The 18,713-nt window shown below is 46.7% G+C and overlaps 1 protein-coding gene across 3 annotated transcripts in view; it reads right to left on the bottom strand.

Annotated features, from left to right (window-relative positions):
* Window positions 1-3,566: 3,566 nt before the first annotated feature.
* Window positions 3,567-18,713, bottom strand: part of LOC109907544 (glutamate receptor ionotropic, kainate 5) — a 99,039-nt gene continuing 83,892 nt past the window's right edge. For 2 of the 3 annotated variants that reach the window (XM_031793642.1, XM_031793641.1), the window contains exons 11-21: window positions 18,521-18,625; window positions 18,215-18,322; window positions 17,048-17,251; window positions 14,843-14,956; window positions 13,908-14,017; window positions 13,438-13,611; window positions 11,303-11,468; window positions 10,658-10,883; window positions 8,986-9,114; window positions 6,497-6,663; window positions 3,567-5,736 (exon numbers count right to left, since the gene is read on the bottom strand). In XM_031793642.1, the coding sequence (XP_031649502.1) occupies window positions 5,083-5,736; window positions 6,497-6,663; window positions 8,986-9,114; window positions 10,658-10,883; window positions 11,303-11,468; window positions 13,438-13,611; window positions 13,908-14,017; window positions 14,843-14,956; window positions 17,048-17,251; window positions 18,215-18,322; window positions 18,521-18,625 (2,157 nt within the window). In that variant the 3' untranslated portion in view covers window positions 3,567-5,082. The remainder of the gene's footprint in view (window positions 5,737-6,496; window positions 6,664-8,985; window positions 9,115-10,657; window positions 10,884-11,302; window positions 11,469-13,437; window positions 13,612-13,907; window positions 14,018-14,842; window positions 14,957-17,047; window positions 17,252-18,214; window positions 18,323-18,520; window positions 18,626-18,713) is intronic. The other variant, XM_031793643.1, reaches the window with a different exon arrangement.

Below are 18,713 nucleotides of genomic sequence, written 5' to 3'. Positions count from 1 at the left end.
CGAACAGACACACCATACAGTCACATGTAGCCTAGCCTATATAATAAAACATAAAAAATGCAAATTGTGGGCCTAAAGTAAATTAATATAGCCTAGTAATAACGCCCCTTCGTCTACCTTGAGACCCAACTAAATGAGCAAATTAACAGGGACGTCATTGGGCTTTGGCTTATTCATAAAAATCAAAAAAAGTTCAACCTCAGTTCTATACATGAAAAGCTTAGTTACATTACACATTACACGCTTATTAATGATTACTTTGAATACCATGGCATGGTAGACGGTTCCGTCGAGAGGTAAAGTTAGTCAGCCATCTTGTATGCGGTGCATTACCTGCCCAGCTAGGGTAAAGAAAAGTTACTCACGTTCATGTCCATACACTGACCATGTGTGCACCCTAATAACATAACTAACAACCTTCTCGGATCTGGGTTCTGTGTCGCTGTAGAGTGGATATTGTCCCGGTAGAAAGTGATCGCAGACTGGGGGTCATCAAATGTGTGGCCAGCCCCCTGGAAAGTAATCCTCATTTTAGCCTGGTGTATCAGGCCAAATCTGACTCCTGCCTTGTGAAGGCGGGCTTTCACATCTTTGTATTCAGCTCTGAGTCTTGCCAGGTCTGCCGACTAATCTGGGAAGATATCATCAGCTTGCCAACTGTAGTTCAGTTGTTCTATTTTGCGGGATGTCCGAATGATTTTCTCTTTGGTCTGGAAGTAATGTAGGCAGTTCAGCATTGCTCTGGGAGGTCGACCTGGCTGTGGTTTTGCCGCTAGAGTGCGATGCGCCCTGTCGATGACTGGGGGCCTGTCAAACGTATCTCCCCCGAAGATGTCTTGCAGGAAAGAGGCCATGAACTCGGTAGCATTGCGCCCTTCCGTCCCTTCTGCAGTTCCTGACCACACGTCTCCGGGAACAGTTTTCCTGTTCATCTAGACCTTTAACTTTAAGTTCTCTGAGGTAAACTCATTGTTTTTGGTCTCCAATTCGGTAAGCCGCTTATCTATGTCGGTCAGCAAGGTTACAATATCCTTTATTTTTTGGGTTTGGGTCGCGATAGCTGTTTGTCGTGTCGCCATAGTTGACTGGACATCTGTCATAATTTCAGCTCCTAGACTTGACACAGAGGAGCGAAGTTTGGTCATGAAATCAGAGCGTAGTGTAGCCATTTCTGTGCGGATGGTGGCTAGCATCTCCATAACGTTAGCATCCGCCATCTTGTTACTGGTCTTCTTTGCATCTTCTTGTTTTCCCAGTTCCAGACCTATCAAATACATGCCACCCGAATGTTGCTAGAGTCAGTAGGTGTGCAAAGTGTGTTCTAATATTGATAGATAAAAGGTTAAAACATAAAAGCATCAACCTTTAGTGGAGAGGCCTCGGAACATGTCTTTAAGTAGCCATGTTGAAACCCTCTCTCTGTTCAAACTTTTGACTGGTACCCTACATTTGAAGTCACTTTTATGTTGACACTAGTACCAGTACCTCACTGTTGGGGAAATACGTCGGAAGTTTACATACACCTTAGCCAAATACATTTAAACTCAGTTTTTCACAATTCCTGACATTTAATCCTAGTAAAATCCTTTCTTATGTCAGTTAGGATCACCACTTTATTTTAAGAATGTGAAATGTAAGAATAATAGTAGAGAGAATTATTTATTTCAGCTTTTATTTCTTTCATCACATTCCCTGTGGTTTAGAAGTTGACATACACTCAATTAGTATTTGGTAGCATTGCCTTTAAATTGTTTAACTTGGGTCAAACGTTTCGGGTAGCCTTCCAAAAGCTTCCCACAATAAGTTGGGTGAATTTTGGCCCATTCCTCCTGACAGAGATGGTGTAACTGAGTCAGGTTTGTAGGCTTCCTTGCTCGCACACACTTTTTCAGGTCTGCCCACAAGTTTTCTATATGATTGAGCTCAGGGTTTGTGATGGCCACTCCAGAACCTTGACTTTGTTGTCACAACTTTGGAAGTATGCTTGGGGTAATTGTCGATTTGGGAGACCCATTTGCGACCAAGCTTTAACTTCCTGACTGATGTCTTGAGATCTATTTTGTGAAGTGCACCAGTCCCTCCTGCAGCAATGCACCCCCACAACATGATGCTGCCACCCCCATGCTTCACGGTTGGGATGGTGTTCTTCGGCTTGCAACCCTCCCCCATTTTCCTCCAAACATAATGATGGTCATTATGACCAAACAGTTCTATTTTTCTTTGATCAGAGCAGAAGACATTTCTCCAAAAAGAAAGATCTTTGTCCCCATGTGCAGTTGCAAACCGTAGTCTGGCTTTTTTTATGGCGGTTTTGGAGCAGTGGCTTCTTCCTTGCTGAGCGGCCTGTCAGGTTATGTCAATATAGGACTCGTTTTACTGTGGATATAAGATACTTTTGTACCTGTTTCCTCCAACATCTTCACAAGGTCCTTTGCTGTTGTTCTGGGATTGATTTGCCCTTTTCGCACCAAAGTACGTTCATCTCTAGGAGACATCTCTAGGAGACAGAGCTCGTTTTCTTGAATTAAGAACTCCTTTACGTGAAATATATTTTCCTTTTTGCCTCAATGCCTTGGCTATAGGCCTGACACCCTGTGGCACAGAGTAGCACTGTGGAGTGGCTGTACTCCACTGTTCGCTACTGATCCTGTGTTAGACTATTGATGGCCAGGGGATGTTGAACTGTGAAAATCTATAAAATCTCTCAGTCCCAAATGAAAATATGTTTGCCCACAAAAACACAGACATACCAGATATAGCAGTTTGTAATCGTAAAAAAAAAAATATATATATATATATATATATATATATATACAAACAAGCCTGAAAGTAGGGAATAATCCTGCTATATTTCGTCATGAAAGGTCCACGTTGGGACGCAGGCAGATGAATTCAATGACACTTCCTGCGTAGCCTCAACTGTCTGTCCTCTGGGCACAGAAGTGACAACAGGTACAAGTCCACTGCCACCATTGAAATTCCATGCTACAGTGATAAAGTCGACCACATCTGAGGGGTTGAGTGTGGTATTGAACGGGACGTTCTTTCCCAGTAACACAAACAAAGGGCCAGCTGGCAGTATGCCCTCTCCATTGCAGTATCCTGAGAGAGATTGGTTTTACAAGTGTGGATGGCGTGGATATTGGCCTCAACTATCTGCAGTGGCAAGACATCAAGAAACTTTGTTTTCTTAGCTCCCCTATTTAATGCAACAGTCATAATGTATTCAGTAATCTTACCAACAGCTGACATGAAAAGTCATACGTGACCTCAAAATGAACTTTAAAAAAAGCATGAAAAAAGTATGCTACTTGTCGCTTTTACCGACTGAATGACTCTTATTCTGTACTCTAGTGCACTGTAGCTCCTTCTACTGAGACAGAATGTATTGTTGAGGCCTCTCATGACTTGTATGAGTCTGTCAGTGCGGTGTACAACATCCTGTGTGACAGACCACCGATAACACAACTAGATACAGCAGGAAAGTGCAACTTCTAGATATTAAATCAGGTTTATGTCCATGCACACACCGGCACGGACATATGCAACGACAACAGATTCAGACGTTTGTATACAGTTTTTTTTTATTCCAAATACCTTTGTGTGTCTATATATTTAACATCAGACGACTACGCCCCTCTTACAGTACCCCACACTTCAACAGTAGTAATAATAACAATATAATCGTAATAATATACATTTGTCGTCATTTCCTTAATAATCCATTTAGCACTGGTATAGAAATCTGAGGGAAAATGAGAGAGAAAGAAAGAGCATTAAATATGACAAAATACACTTCGACACCATTCTTTCCTCTGTATGCACTCACACACACACATACACACTTATGACCCCCATATGAATCACCGAACACACATTAACACAGGTTTCCCTATTACCATTGGCCAGACCGGACTGTGCATTACGTTTCTCCTGTTCTGCTTTGTACATATGTAATCATCGTTTTGTCTCATTCCTTGTGCTGAGTTTGGTATTCTCCTTTTCTCTTGCTATTTATATCCAGTTTATTCAATTCTGATCTGTTTGAAGGATTCACAACGTACCGTGTTGTTTAACTGTGCTCTGTAGCTCTGTTGCGTTGTCATTTGATGGGGCTATTGATACACTAACTCTCGTGGCAAAACTGGCTTGTTGATCAGTGGAAGGCAAGGCCACTCTCTGCTACTCTGACAAGCAAACATGGACTGTAATATTGAGTCCTGTGATCTGAGTGTACTTTCAGAATGTGTTTTAGAGAAGGCCTCTTTACACTATTGACCTTTGAACTTTGTTCCCGGGCTTGTGACTGGTGGGAAAGAGACCTCATTTACGCACGAATGGTCATGATCTCCACATTGGCTTTCGTAAGGATCTTTAATGACAGACCAAAAACATGAGTCAATAACTAAACAGTGACCAAGAAACCAATGACGACAATAAAAAGATATTCGAAAGAAAGAAAGAAAGAAAATAAATTAGGCGAGTTAGACTCTGACAGAAAGCAAATCGAAAACACAAATTCCAAAGTTCAAGCTCTTCCAGCTGCTCTGGGGAAAAAAATATGCATCTTCTTGGCGAGAACCGACTTCTTTAAACGCAAGAGTTTCTGTGTGTTTGAAGTCTCTATGGTCCCCTGAATCTCTCCAGCGCTTGTTGGATAGGTCAAGTCCTCCCATCAGATCCAAGTGAAAGAGAGAGAGAAGGTCAAAAGCCAAACCAGGCAGCTTGAACACACTTATGCTTACTGTTGAACGGTCACCACATGGTCTCTCACTGCACCGTAAGGGCAGCTAACGGTCATATGTGGTCAAAAGTCATTTCCCACTCCATAGACAGCCTGATCCATTGCTTAGCAGGACTCCTGGTTTAGGAGGACGGCCTTGACTAGGTTGGTGTCTCCGCAAATTCTGCCCTGGAGAATAACCCCCTCAAACAGGTCAGAGTGGTTTGATCCTGCCGTGTCAATGCACTACAAGCTCACAGCCCGTTCCGCTCCTCGTTCCTACACGTTTCTCTGTTGAACCCTGACATTTGACTTTTAACCCTCGACCCTTGTCACATGTCCGATCCCTCCGTCCCTCCTCAGTCTTGTTTCCCCAGCAGCAGGTCTGTGGTGGGCGCCTTCGCCGGGGGTAAGGGCCGCGGAGGGGGCGTGGGCTTAGGCTTGGGTCGCTTGGGGCTCGCTGTGCCGCAGCCGCCCCCCTCGCTGTCGGTGTTGGTGGATGAGGGTGGCGGGGGTGGAGTGAGGCGGGGCAGGGACATGGAAGAGTGTGGGCCGAGGTGGGGCGGGATGCGTGAGAAGGACGATGCTGACCTCAGGCTCTGGATGCGCCGACACTCCTGGCAGATCCGCACATGGGCACAGCTCCGGGAGGGTGGCGCCGTGGCAGCCTCGGGCGGGGGAGGGGGTGTCGTGGTGTTGGCACCCAGCGGGTCCTCCAGGAGGCGCTGTGGCCCCGGACCCATGTCTGAGGGCCCCCCCCCTACGGCCCCACACCCCCCCCCTGCTGCTCCCCCTCCGCCAGTCAGGTGGCCCGAGCTGCTGTACAGCTTGCCGTTGCTGAGGCGCATCTCGCGGACTAGGCGGATGGGTCTCGGGACACCCAGCTGGAGGCGGGTGGGGTGGCGCAAGACGCCGCCAGTGCTGGCCAAGGGACGCCGCCGCCGAGAGCGTGAGCTCTTCTTACAGGAGATGGCGTTGCGGAACTCAGTCAGCATCTCCTGACACACTGACACCTAGGCGAGAGAGAAGAGGAAGATGGAGCGAGAGAGGGAGGGAGAGAGAGGGAGAGTCAGGATAGGGAGATAAAGAGAGAAGGGGATGATCGTGTGAATGTGTGGGAGAAGGACAGAGGAAAATCTTCCGAGGTTTACTCAACTTGTTGCTCTGTTCAAATACGATGTGACCTCTGGGCAATGGAAATATGACAAATAAGTAGCTACCGCCAGTGACACTGACACACATTCAAAAGGATCTCACATACAGAACGAAGCTAAAGACGGAGCGACAACGGAGACAGGAATCACAAATACAAAGAAAGCAGCAAGCAGAGATAAAGTAGGGGGCAAATGAAAGTCACAAACAGCTTTTTACCCAGACGGCAATGAAATAAACAACACAATGGACTAGCGGGAGGAATAACAATGACCAACACAAAACATAGAGACAGAGACAGAGGAGTGAGAGAGAGAGAGAGAGAGAGAGAGAGAGAGAGAGAGAGAGGGGGGGGGGGGGGGGGGGGAGAGAACTGAATCACAGACATCCTAGACAGAGAGCTAGAGAGACGAGGGAGCGAGAGAGAAATGGAGAGAAACAAAGGACAAGGAAAGGAAAATGCAGACGTCGACCATCACCCTCTGTTTGCTTGCAGCCATTTACACATCAACACGACGACGCCGAAGCACAACACTCACTGCACTACACACCACACGAGAGAGAGAGGGAGAGAGAGCGGGCGGGCGGGCGGGCTGGAGTTGTGTTGCCATAGTAACCTACTGGAGTGCGTCTGTGGTTTTGGCCGGGGCAGGAGTGAGGGCGTACCTCATCTGTCTCTGCCGAGCGGCGGGTGGACCACACAAACTCCATGACGGCCACGAACACAGCGATGATGAGGCCGCAGATCAACACCACGAAGATGCCCCCGATGTTCTCCATGCCCAGACCTGTGGAGGAACAGAGGAATTATGTACACAGTTCGAACACACGGACAGAGAGGGAATGGTAGGGCTGTGTGTAAGGACATAAACATGCACGACACGCACACAGATATTTGTGATTACCCCGGCACACACATAGGGTACAGAAAAAGCCCAGGACACGATGAAATAGCCTCCACAGGATCATAAGGTCATTTTCACGCTCTCTATACAAAGCCTTAGGGGGGCGAAAAGCTCTGTGAACCTTAAGCGGCCTAATGTTCCTACAGGGAGTGTGTGTGTTGCCAAAGACTTCAGTCACCCAAGGCCTGGACCGTTCTCTCTGCTACCGCACGGCAAGCGGTACCAGAGCGTCAAGTCTAGGTCCAAAAGTCTCCTTAACAGCTTCTACCCCCAAGCCATGAGACTGCTGAACAATGAATCAAATGGCCACCGGGACTATTTACATTGACCCCTACCCCACGTTGTTTTTACACTGCTGCTACCTGCGGTTATTATCTATACATAGTCACTTTACCCCTAGCCTACATGTACAAATTACCTCGACTAACCAGTACCACCGGTACCCCCTGCATATAGCCTCCTTATTGTTATTTTATTGTGTTACTTTTTTATTACATTTTTTAACTTCAGTTTATTTAGTAAATATTTTCTGAACTCTATTTCTTGAACTGCATTGTTGGTTAATGGGCTTGTAAGTCAGCATTTCTCGGTAGGTTCGACACCTGTTGTATATGGCGCATGTGACACATTTGATTTGCTGTGGGTGTGTACAATTCAACAAGCCTGTATTCATTGACTTAATAAGTCAATCAACCACACGAATCCCCTTCAGCTCTTCCTGTTCTATTTGAAAGACAGAATATTCAGCACGAAGGTTTTACATGGTTTTTTTACCCTCAAAATGTCTCATAAGAATGCTCTGAGCAAGTACCCTTGTTATGTTGAGTGTATCAAAACAAAGGCTCAAGTCTCCCTGCTTTAACCTCAGGGCACTTATTTATCCCATGGATGACTCAACTGTAACGAGTGTGTCTGGTTAAAAAGTAATGCACTATATAGGGATAGAGTGCCATTTGGGTCGCACATGTGTCTTACTGCGGGGCTGCCAAATATGCAAACCACAAACAACATCTAGCGTGCTACGTCTGGGTCTATATCGTTCAGTCTGTTGCTTGTAGCTATCTAAGCATTTGGAATGGGAGAAGGGTTAGCAGATGTCCCAAAAGGAAACTGCAGAGATGAAAAATAAGAAACACTTCAGAAAAGGGGCAAATACAAAAACCAAATGTGCTTTTGGCACACAAACACACACACCATGTAGACATTTATATCCCCCTGGTAAAATGCAGTAATCATGACACTAATCAAATAAATCTTCCAAATTTGTTTTGTTCTTAAACCAACACTGTTTTTCTCCTCAGGCATCATTGCATGCGCTATAGAACAGCAGAATATGTACCCCCCCCCCCCCCCCCCCCCCCCGAGAGGCTCGTCACCTATGCTTCGTCAACAAAACAATAACAGCGGTGGTGGGGCGGACAGTGACTCAGTTTCCCCCTACTGCGGAATCCATCTTTAAGGATGAGGCATAATAAACCCAACACACATTCACACACCACAAACACACACATCTAACGCAAATGTCATTTCCAGCTGTGAGTCATTGTGATGGGAATAGAATGGACTACACGTATCAATTCACTTATATACCACGATTCTGCGACACCAAAAATACATGGACTTTATGAGTATCTGAGGAACAAGTGCTTGCTACTACTTGAGGAAATGTCAGCAATTGTATTGTGTACAAATGGTATTGTGTACAGTAGTCGTGTGCAATTCTAATGTGACTGCATAGGAGCTGGTTTGGAACAAATGAACATTATCTCAGCGGTTGCTGGGCAGTCGTTACCAAGAACAGGGCCTGACGGGGAGCCACTCCTGGATGGAAAAGTTGTGTATTTACTAGCCTAACTTAAGGTATATGATATGCTGGGCTGTGAGGGTGTGTGAGGGTTAGGGTCCTATTTCATTTCCCCACAAGTGTTCCATTCATTTTCAAGCCTCTCGGAGTAGGAGGGCTGATCTAGGATCAGCTCCACCCTGTCCATCTAATCTTATTGATTAAGATCAAAAAGGAAAAAGTGATCCCAGATGAGCAGGCCCACTTTGAAACGCTTGATATGGGGGGCCCCCTGATCATTAGTGCTGGTACTTTGCCAGGTCTCCATTGCGAAAGAAGTCTTCTGAACTCAATGGGACTTCCTGGTTTAAGTAAAGGTTAAATCAAATAAAAACTACTGGCACAGGTGGTGCTGTACCCACCCTTGGCTCGGTGGTCCTCCTCCTTGGGGCACTGCCCCCCTTCCCACCACCTCCTCTTCAGGATCTCCAGCCTGTTGTTCTCTGCCAGCTGTAACACCCCCAGAGTGATCTCCTCTTTAAACGGCGAGCCTGAGGAAGAGGGGGAGGAGGGAGAGAGATAGAGGGTGGGGGAGAAAAAGAGAGAGAGGGCGGGAGAGAGAGAGTTACAGAGAGAGGGAGGAAAGGAGAGAGGGAGAGAGAGAGAGACAGACGGACAAGGAGGGAGAGAAGGAGTAAAAGAGAGAGGGCGGGAGAGAGAGAGTTACAGAGTGCGGGAGGAAAGGAGAGAGGGAGCGAGAGAGAGACAGACAGACAGATGGACAAGGAGGGAGAGAAGGAGTGAAAGAGAGAGAGAGAACAATATTACTGTTTCTAATTGTGTATCACCATGTCCTCATTATTGATTTAACTTCCTGTGTCATTGCTTGGCGATTAAAGATAGTGACAAATCGTGCCAATAAAGTTAATTGAATTGAATCGAATCAAGATGGAGGAAGCAAGAGAGGATTAGGAATAGAGAGGGCTTTAAAAAGAGGTAGAGAACGTGGTGATGGAGAAAGAAAATGAGGGAGGGGGTGAGTGAGCGAGAGGGAGGGAGGGAGGGAGAGAGAGAGAAATTTATAATTGGGACTCTGCACTACATGTGAGCCAACTGTAACCTTAGAGGTTGGCATCCATGCTGTTGTGCAAATACAACAAACACCAATTATACTCTACATGTAAGTCAGAGGTTGTAAGGTAGGCCAGCCAGACATACTGTTAATATTCAGTAATAGGCTAGTCAGCTGGGATGGAACCATCTGTGAACTCCACAGATGGATCTCCACTAACAAAATGTTAAATGTCAAAATGTTCCCCCTGAGATTTTCACTGTGGGACCGCTGTTCCCAAGCGTTCCATCCCAATTCCACCCCCGGCTAATAGGGAAGGCGAAAGAACTCCCACATAGCTGGAGTCGTGGAAATACATACTTCCCCCAAGAAAACAAGGATCCAAGCCTGTCCGTAATAAATCTGTCGCTGAGGACCACCTACTTGTGTAACATCAAAGTTGCTGAGGAAGAAGCAACTGTAGCCATGGCGACAGGCTTCTTAAAAGAAAATGTTGGGTGATGAGATGTGAGTTATTTCTGACCTTTGAGCTGGAAGGCAATGTAAAGGCATGTTGATGAAAGAAAGAGGAACAGTATCCCTGGTCAGTCCTTGAGGGAAATGTGATACTGTATGTCTGAGGCCTACTTTGATGTATTGAAATTCTGGGAATTCTTTGGGGAAAAATGTCCCGAGGCTGTAATACATAGCCAGGAATCCATCTAAACCAGGTGGGTTTGATGTTAAAGTGGGCCTCCAGCAAGAACATGCAAGTTTACATTTAGGTTTATCATCAAAATAAAATGAGAGAAGTGTAATAACATGATAAGTTCCAGGGAAATGACACCAAATAAGAATAGAGCTCTTGGTTGTTAGGGTGTGCAACCGTGACTCTTGGTGTCCAGCATGCCTCCTAACCCATCCTTCTCTCCTTCCCTCATTCTCTCTCCTCCACCCTCTCCAACACTCACTCAGGGGCATTTTGATGGCAGTCCTCACTCCTTCTCCCCTACCCCCCCCGACCACACTCCCTCTCCACTCACCCAGGGGCATGCCGATGCCATAGCCCTTGGTGTCGAGAAGACCACCTATTTGGGTGAGGTTACAGTTGAGGCGGCGGTGGTACTTGTTCATGGTGCTCTCCAGCAGGAAGGCGTATTTGGAGTTGACCACGCGGGCGATGCCCTCCTCCGTGCTCTTCACAAACACACTGGGCTGCTTGGAGTGCATGTAGTTCCACATGCGCTGGTACGTCTGGTAGCGCGAGTTCTGTTGATGGGTGTGTTGAAGGTTGTCATGGCAAGACAAGAAGGGTTTTGAACTTTTTGTGATACCCCCAACACATACACATGAACCCCCATCCCCTCTCTCTCACACACACACACACAAACCCCTGCACCAGTGGCATAGCGCAGCTTAGAATGGACCCCCCCCCCGTCTGAGCAAGGCCCCAACCACATTTTTTTGTTACAGTTTTATAGCTAATCTCATGCCATTTTACACATTTTTCCATGAAGCTGAGAGAAAAGGTAGCTGTTTTAAAGCAAATTTCCTGCAATTCTACACATATTGCAATGAGCCTTTTTCATATTTAAAGCAGATTTCCTGCAATTCTAAACATACATGTATGACCTGTTTACATGTCCTGCACCCCCCCCCACCCCACACACACAGCATGCAATCCCTACCATGAAGAAGGTCATGGTGGAGCCTCCTTGGATGGTACCATACTGGATGTTTGTCTGGTCAGCCAGGTCGTCAGGAGACTCGATGGGCACCTCCATCCTCTGAACAGTGAGGAAGGCTGCCAGGTTGGCCGTGTAGGAGGAGATGATGATAAGAGTGAACGCCCACCTGGGATGGAGAGACAGGGGACAGGCATATTACCACGAGTTACACTATGGCAAAGTTAAGCCTAGCCTAGTCCTGGACTAAAAAAAGATACCTATAGGTGTCACGTTCTGACCATAGTTCTGTTATTTTATTCTTTGTTTTAGTATGGTCAGGGCGTGAGTTGGGGTGGGCAGTCTGTTGGTTTTTGTGATCGGCCTAGTATGGTTCTCAATCAGAGGCGGGTGTCGTTAGTTGTCTCTGATTGAGAATCATACTTAGGTAGCCTGGGTTTCACTTTTGGTTTGTGGGTGTTTGTTTCTGTGTGAGTGTTTGGGCCACACGGTACTGTTTCGGTTTTCGTTTTGTTCATATCGTTTATTGTTTTGTATTTCAGTGTTCAGTTCGTTTCAATTAAATGTCATCATGAACACTTACCACTTACTTTGGTCCGATCCTTCTTCCCCTGACCACAACCCTTACAGAAACACCCACCACAAAAGGACCAAGCTGGAAGGGATCGCCTCCCATGGGAACAGATGGAGGCAGCTAAGAGAGCAGAGGCAGCCGGAGAGAGGAGCCAGCGATATGAGGGAGCACTGGCCTGGCTACAGGGAGCATTCAACCAGGTAAGGTTGGGCAGGCTCGGTGCTCAAGAGCTCCAGTGCGCCTGCACGGTCCGGTCTATCCGGTGCCACCTCCAAACACCAGCCCTCCGGTGGCAGCCCCCCGCACCAGGCTGTCTGGCTGTCACCGCCAGAGTCTCCCATTTCCTGAGCCGCCAGAGTCTCCCGTCTGTCCTGAGCCGCCAGAGTCTCCCGTCTGTCCTGAGCCGCCAGAGCCGTCCGCCAGCCAGGACCCGCCAGAGCCGCCAGCCAGGAGCCGCCAGAGCCGCCAGCCAGGAGCCGCCAGAGCCGCCAGCCAGCCAGGAACCGCCAGAGCCGCCATCCAGCCAGGAGCCGCCAGAGCCGCCATCCAGCCAGGAGCCACCAGAGCCGTCAGCCAGCCAGGAGCCGCCAGAGTCTCCCGCCTGTCCGACGCTGCCGGAGACTCCCGTCCATTCGGGACCCATGGCTAGGGTCCCCAGTCGGAGGTCGGCGGCGAGGTTTGCCGCTCGTAAGAGGCCACGGGGGCGGTTGAGGAGGCGGACAAAAACTGTGGTGAAGTGGGGTCCACTTCCCGCGCCAGGGCCGCCACCGCGGACAGACGCCCACCTCAGTGTTCAGTTCGTTTCAATTAAATATCATCATGAAGACTTACCACGCTGCGCTTTGGTCCGATCCTTCTTCCACCGACGACAACCCTTACAATAGGATCTTAGTTGTTGTCCAGAATATGGTGGCAGAATTATGGTACCTTTCCCAAAATGCCATTTTTTCTAAAAATCCTGGTTGCATTTCCTGCTTTTTCACTAGTTATTCCTTCCTGATTCTTGGAATCTTCCACCCAGGATTTCAGGAAAACCTGGGAAATGTGGGTAAGTTACCAGAACCCTAGTCCAGAAATAGGCTTCATTTGTGTCCAGGAGACTATCCCATTTTATTACACCTCAAAGTTCTGCTCTTTTTCTGAATCCTTGTGAAGGTCAAAATGACAAATTGTTGAACTCTTCCCATTCACAGAACGCTGTTGCACTGATATAATGAAACGTTTGTTGATCATCTGAGCATCTACATAGTTTACAAAAAAAGTAACTTATTGCACTACTTTACCCTTTAGGTTGAACCCAGTTTTATTCTGAGCAGTGCATTGCAGTATCAAGACAATTCAGAGTTAACGGAGCTAACAAACTAGAGTGAGAAGTGGGTGAGGTTGGGTGTAATACTGCGGCATAATATAATTCCCATCAGTATATGACTGCCATCTGCTTGAGCTGATGAACAGTAGCTTTGAGAGAAGAGTAAAGTGGAGGAAGAGCGGAGGAAGAAATATAGAGATTGATACTGTAGATAGACACACACACACGTCCCAAAAACCCCCCTCCCACACTCACCAGACCCCGGAGACGCAGCGCGTGGACAGGGCGCGGGGCATAATCTCAGAGCCCTGCTGCATGAAGCCTCCCACGGGGAACCACAGGCTGTTACCCAGGGTGTACTGGTTCTCCAGCATGTCCTTTCGCCCCATAGGACACGGGTGGGAGTTGTACCACTCATACGGACTCAACCTGGGAGGTGGACAGTGAGAGAGGTGGACTATGAGCTTCGACATATGATTTATGTCTTCAACACATGATTCACACATACTAGCATTGTGTCTTAATGAGTGAAAAAAAGTTCCCCAAAATTGCATTTCGCTTCTCTCTATTAGATAAGTAGATGAGGGAAAGAAGACTTGTATAACCTCTGGTCCCAGATCTGTTTGTGCTGCATAGCCAACAGATATAGGACCACCAGGCTACTCTAACCAGTGTATATGCAGGTTGAGGTGTCCCCCAGCCCACTAGGTGGCGTAGTTAGCTACCTGGCGGCTAGGAAGAGCACACAGCTGACAGCCAGGTAGGCCAGCAGCATGAAGAGCCACACGGCCGGAGAGAACGGGTCCAGGAAGGAGAAATAACCTGGCTTCCGTCCCTGATTGGAGGACGAGGACAAAGTTCGTGTTAACGGAGATCGATAGCGGACGGTGCAGTTCAGATTTCAAACACAATGGGGCAGTGTATTGGCATTGATTGCATCACAGACTGGGCAATGTGAGTACAAGGTCGTATTCATTAGGACTCAACAGAGCAAAAGGTTTTGCAGCAGAAAAATGGAAACAAGTTGTTTCAGTCCATTTTCTTCAATTTGGTACATAATGAATATGATCCACGACAGCTTGAGTAATTACATTGATAATGGAATGTATTCGGCTACAGAGTAATGTGGTTTGTTTTGTTTGTTATCCATATGTGATAATTGCTTTTTGGATGAATCCGGTTGGGGGTGACACTTTATCAGCAGACGTTAAAATACTCATCATGATCATAGTTTGAATACATCCTTATTCATGACTTGTATATGATTACGTGTCCTCATAAGAAATGATTGATACATGCAATGTACTCGCCTATGGGACTAAATACATCCACGTCTGATAGACATTTTGCTAATGCTTAACAAACCATTTTATCACGGTCTATAAACAGTTTATAGGCACACAAATAAAGTGTTAGCCGAGGTAGTAACAACAATGTATAAAACTGTGTATATTCCACTGCACCCCTGGTCCAGCTGGAGGCTTTCCATTGCTTTTTCATAGCTAGGAATGACACTAAGGACATGGCAAGAGCCGTGACAACTCTCACAGTGGAAAAGCACCAACGTAGTACAGCACACATAATATCTGTACTCAATGACAGTGCAGAACCATTAGTGGTAAATCATAACTAAATGGACTGGTCTCCGTGGTCATCTTACCAAATGGACTCTGTACAGGATGCTGATGCCCAGGGACATGAAGGGTTTGGAGAAATCTATGACCTTCTCCCTCTCTGAGGTGATGGTGAACCCAGCTACCGCCAAGTCTGCTTTCTGTAGGAGAGAGGGATGGTGAGGGGGGGGGGGGGGTAGAGGGACAGAGAGAGAGACAGAAAGAAAGTGTGAGAGAGAGAGATAAGGAGAGAGAGGGAAGGGAGAGAGAGAGAAGGGAGAGAAAGAGAGAAAAGACAACAGAGCGAGAGAAAAATATTGAGGGAGAGAGATATAAGACAGAGGGTAGTCGAAGAGAGAGCAGAGAGATGGAGAGAGATATATAAAAATAAAAAAAGGATGTTATCGAGGAGGACTTGAAAGCAGTCTTGACATGTAGGAAAGCAGGAGGGGAAGAGTCTTCAAGAGGGAGGTCTAGAGGAAGGAGAGGGGCGGGAAACACCATAGAGGGCATAGTCATCATAGAGTGCATGGCTGCTCAAACAAAAACAAGACCCCAGACACCTCTCAGTTCCTTAACTACAGCTTAATTGATTAACGAGGACAGACTCGTTAACGAGTTTCACCCACTTTCATCATGCCGTATCAGAGAGGGAGAGAAGGGGGTGGGTTAGTGTGTTATTCAATGAACTGTTTAGGCAATGCTAGTTTGTGTGTGTGTGTGTGTGTGTGTGTGTGTGTGTGTGTGTGTGTGTGTGTGTGTGTACTGCATAAGTATGCATATAAAAAAAATCTAGTGAGTGTATATTTTCATGGAATTTACATAACTTTGTGTGTGAGGGCTCACTCTGCATATCCATTAGTGTGTGTCTCTCTGTGTGTGCCACCAAGAGCGTGTTCACTCCACATGAGCGCATGTGTGTGTGCACTTAGAGTGTGTACACTCTTAGAAAGAAAAGTGCTATCTAGAACCCAAAAGGTTCCATAGGAGAACCCCTTTGAAGAACCATTGTTGGTTACATGTAAAAACCCTTTTCCACAGAGGATTCTACATGGAACCCAAAATGATTCTACCTAGAACCAAAAGTTTTTTTTACTTGGAACCAAAAAGGGTTCTCCTATGGGGACATCCGAAGAACCCTTTTGGAACCCTTTTTGTCTAAGTGTGTACACGTGTGTGTACACGTGCGTTCATCAGGGTGTGTGCGGGCCAACCTACGCCAGGGCATCACAGGCTGCACCACTGTATAATTAGCGACAGAGAGACATTTGATTCAGCTCTTAACGCGCCGGATAGGTCACGCACGGCTCCACTACCCCACCAGCTCCACTCACACTGGGGGAAAGTAAGGTCATTATGGATGCCATCATCATTATCATTACCATTTTCAGTAACGGCATTATTAGATGCTATCGGGAGTCGAGATAGGGCCAGCAATCACACAGATAGCATCGGTAATTGCAATTGTCCTTTTTAGTTGTGGCAACAGCAGTGGCGGTAGAAGTAACGGGTGAGTCTATGGCGTTGTGGCGAACCTATCGTTATCAGTCACAAACGTAGCAGCATCCGTAGTGCTAGACACCGTGTTGTTACTATGGCAATAGCAGTCGAAGGAGCATTAAGTGCCTTGCGGATTCTGGTACATTTTGCTCTGCGTCACAAAGTGGTCCTGGCTGCCTGCTCCCCCTTCCTCAGGGACCGGTTCCTGCTCAACCCCTCCTCTGAACTGCAGGTGGGTGCCAGTGAAAGCCACCTTGATACACACTCTTTGGGTTATGTTTGATAAATGTCAAGTGTCAGCTTCAGTTGACATACCAGCCCCTGACAGACACATCTTGTCACATGCCCTTGCAATGATCTGACTGTTTCAATAAGCATATCTTTGACTTTGATTGAGACGCATGACTTCACACCCTTTCGATCCGTTGTCACCAACCATGGTCCTAGAGAACTCAGCGGGTTTTTGCTCAATCCCAGCACTAACACCCGATTCGATGAATCAACTAATCATCACAATTTTAGACTAATTGCATCACGTATTGTAGCGCAGAGCAGGGGCAAAGCCTGCCCGTCCCTATAGCTCTCTACGACCAAGGATTTTAGACAGCCTTCTCATGAGTTATCGTGGCGATCACAGGCTGCCTTTGACTGATTGACGACCCACCTCATTGACCCACTTTTACAGCCAGTCGTCTAGACGGTGTGCCTGCATGTGTGTGTGTGTGTGTGTGTGTGTGTGTGTGTGCGCTTACCCTATTGATGAGCTCTCCCACCATGCCTGTCCAGGATCCATTCGGTTCAGGCGCTCCGTACAGCCCGTCATCCACCAGCTTGATCCTGAAGGAGAACTTCAACAAGTCCGACAGCTCTCTTAGCATGTCCACACAGAAGCCCTGGTACCGGTCGTTTCCCCGCAGCTCCTGGTAGTTGGACTTATGCATCACATACGGGTTCTCCTGCAATAGAAGGACATCAAAAGGTCCATCAAGAGCTATAATTCAAAGAAGGCGAATTAGGCGCATTTTCCCGAAACGTGTTGATTAAAAAATATATATTAAAAAAGAATACCCCCCCCCCTTCCGCTTGTCTTTTGTTATTATATGTAGCACTGACTTTGCTAACAGACACTTATTAAGGAATACATTTGCTTACTATGACTGTGATGTGTGGTTGTCTCTCAAAGCTACCTTTAAGATGATTGCACTAACTAAGTCGCTCAGGATAAGATTGTGTGCTCAGTGACTGAAATGGAAATCTACATGTAATATATATCTTTGAAGTAAACATCCTACCAACAGCTGCTGAATATTTCTTCATCATTATTCAAAGAAGGAACAGTGTCCTGAAGGAGCTGACTCTTTACTTGTAATGCGAGCACATACCCACATTTACATATATTGTAATTTCTTGCATAGAGGTCACTGGCGAAATGATTTGTCATTAAGGGGCTATATGTGACTTATTAGCCATGAATGACATTAACATCTACAGTACTTAGCACTGACTTGATGAGGTGTATAGAACTGATATTACAAGTTACTGTACAATTAAATTATTAGTGTACCACTAACTGGCTCCTTTTTGTTCTTGGCCAATTTTATGTAATTTAAAAGATATATATTTTTTTACCTTTATTTAACTCGGCATGTCAGTTAAGAACAAATTCTTATTTACAATGACGGCCTACCGGGGAACAGTGGGTTAACTGCCTTGTTCAGGGTCAATGATAGATTCTTACCTCGTCAGCTCGGGGGTTTGGAGCAGCAACCTTTCAGTTACTGGCCCAATGCTCTAACCACTAGCCTACCTGCCGCCCTCAAATGAATCTTGAACACTTGAGAAATGTTTGTTTGACCCAAAATGGCCAACAGAAAACCAACAGTTTCACATCTACCAATGCAAATGTGCATTGTCTTTACCAATATGGTGGTGACGATGAGCGTCTTGTTAGCCAACGTCTCCGACATGTTGATGTCCAGAGATGTCGAGTTCATCGCCAATGTGTTGTTAGAGTACCAGATCCCGATCTATACACAGGGATGACGAAGGAAAGAAAGAGAGGAGAGGGGGATGAAGAGGAAGAGATAGAGAATAAGGTTGAACCCATGATCAATGTGTATGTTTTAGTCATAAAGTATTGTGCCTGTCAAATCAACTCCTAAATTGAGCTATTCCCCCCCGACCCCACCATGACCCAGTGACATTTGAACCCATGATCCCTTGACCTCTTTATGACCCCCACGGTGCTTCTCCAGGATTCTCAGGGTGTAGTTTGTCCTCTGGCCTTTGCTGTTGAACTCCACCCTGCCGGTCAACCCATCATACTCCACCTGAGAGAGACAGAGAGAGAGAGAGAGAGCGAGGGAGGGAGGGAGGGAGGGAGGGAGGGAGGGAGGGAGGGAGGGAGGGAGGGAGGGA

Source organism: Oncorhynchus kisutch, linkage group LG17 (genome assembly GCF_002021735.2).
Source record: "Oncorhynchus kisutch isolate 150728-3 linkage group LG17, Okis_V2, whole genome shotgun sequence".
NCBI lineage: Eukaryota > Metazoa > Chordata > Actinopteri > Salmoniformes > Salmonidae > Oncorhynchus > Oncorhynchus kisutch.
This window is presented reverse-complemented; position numbering and strand designations above follow the sequence as displayed.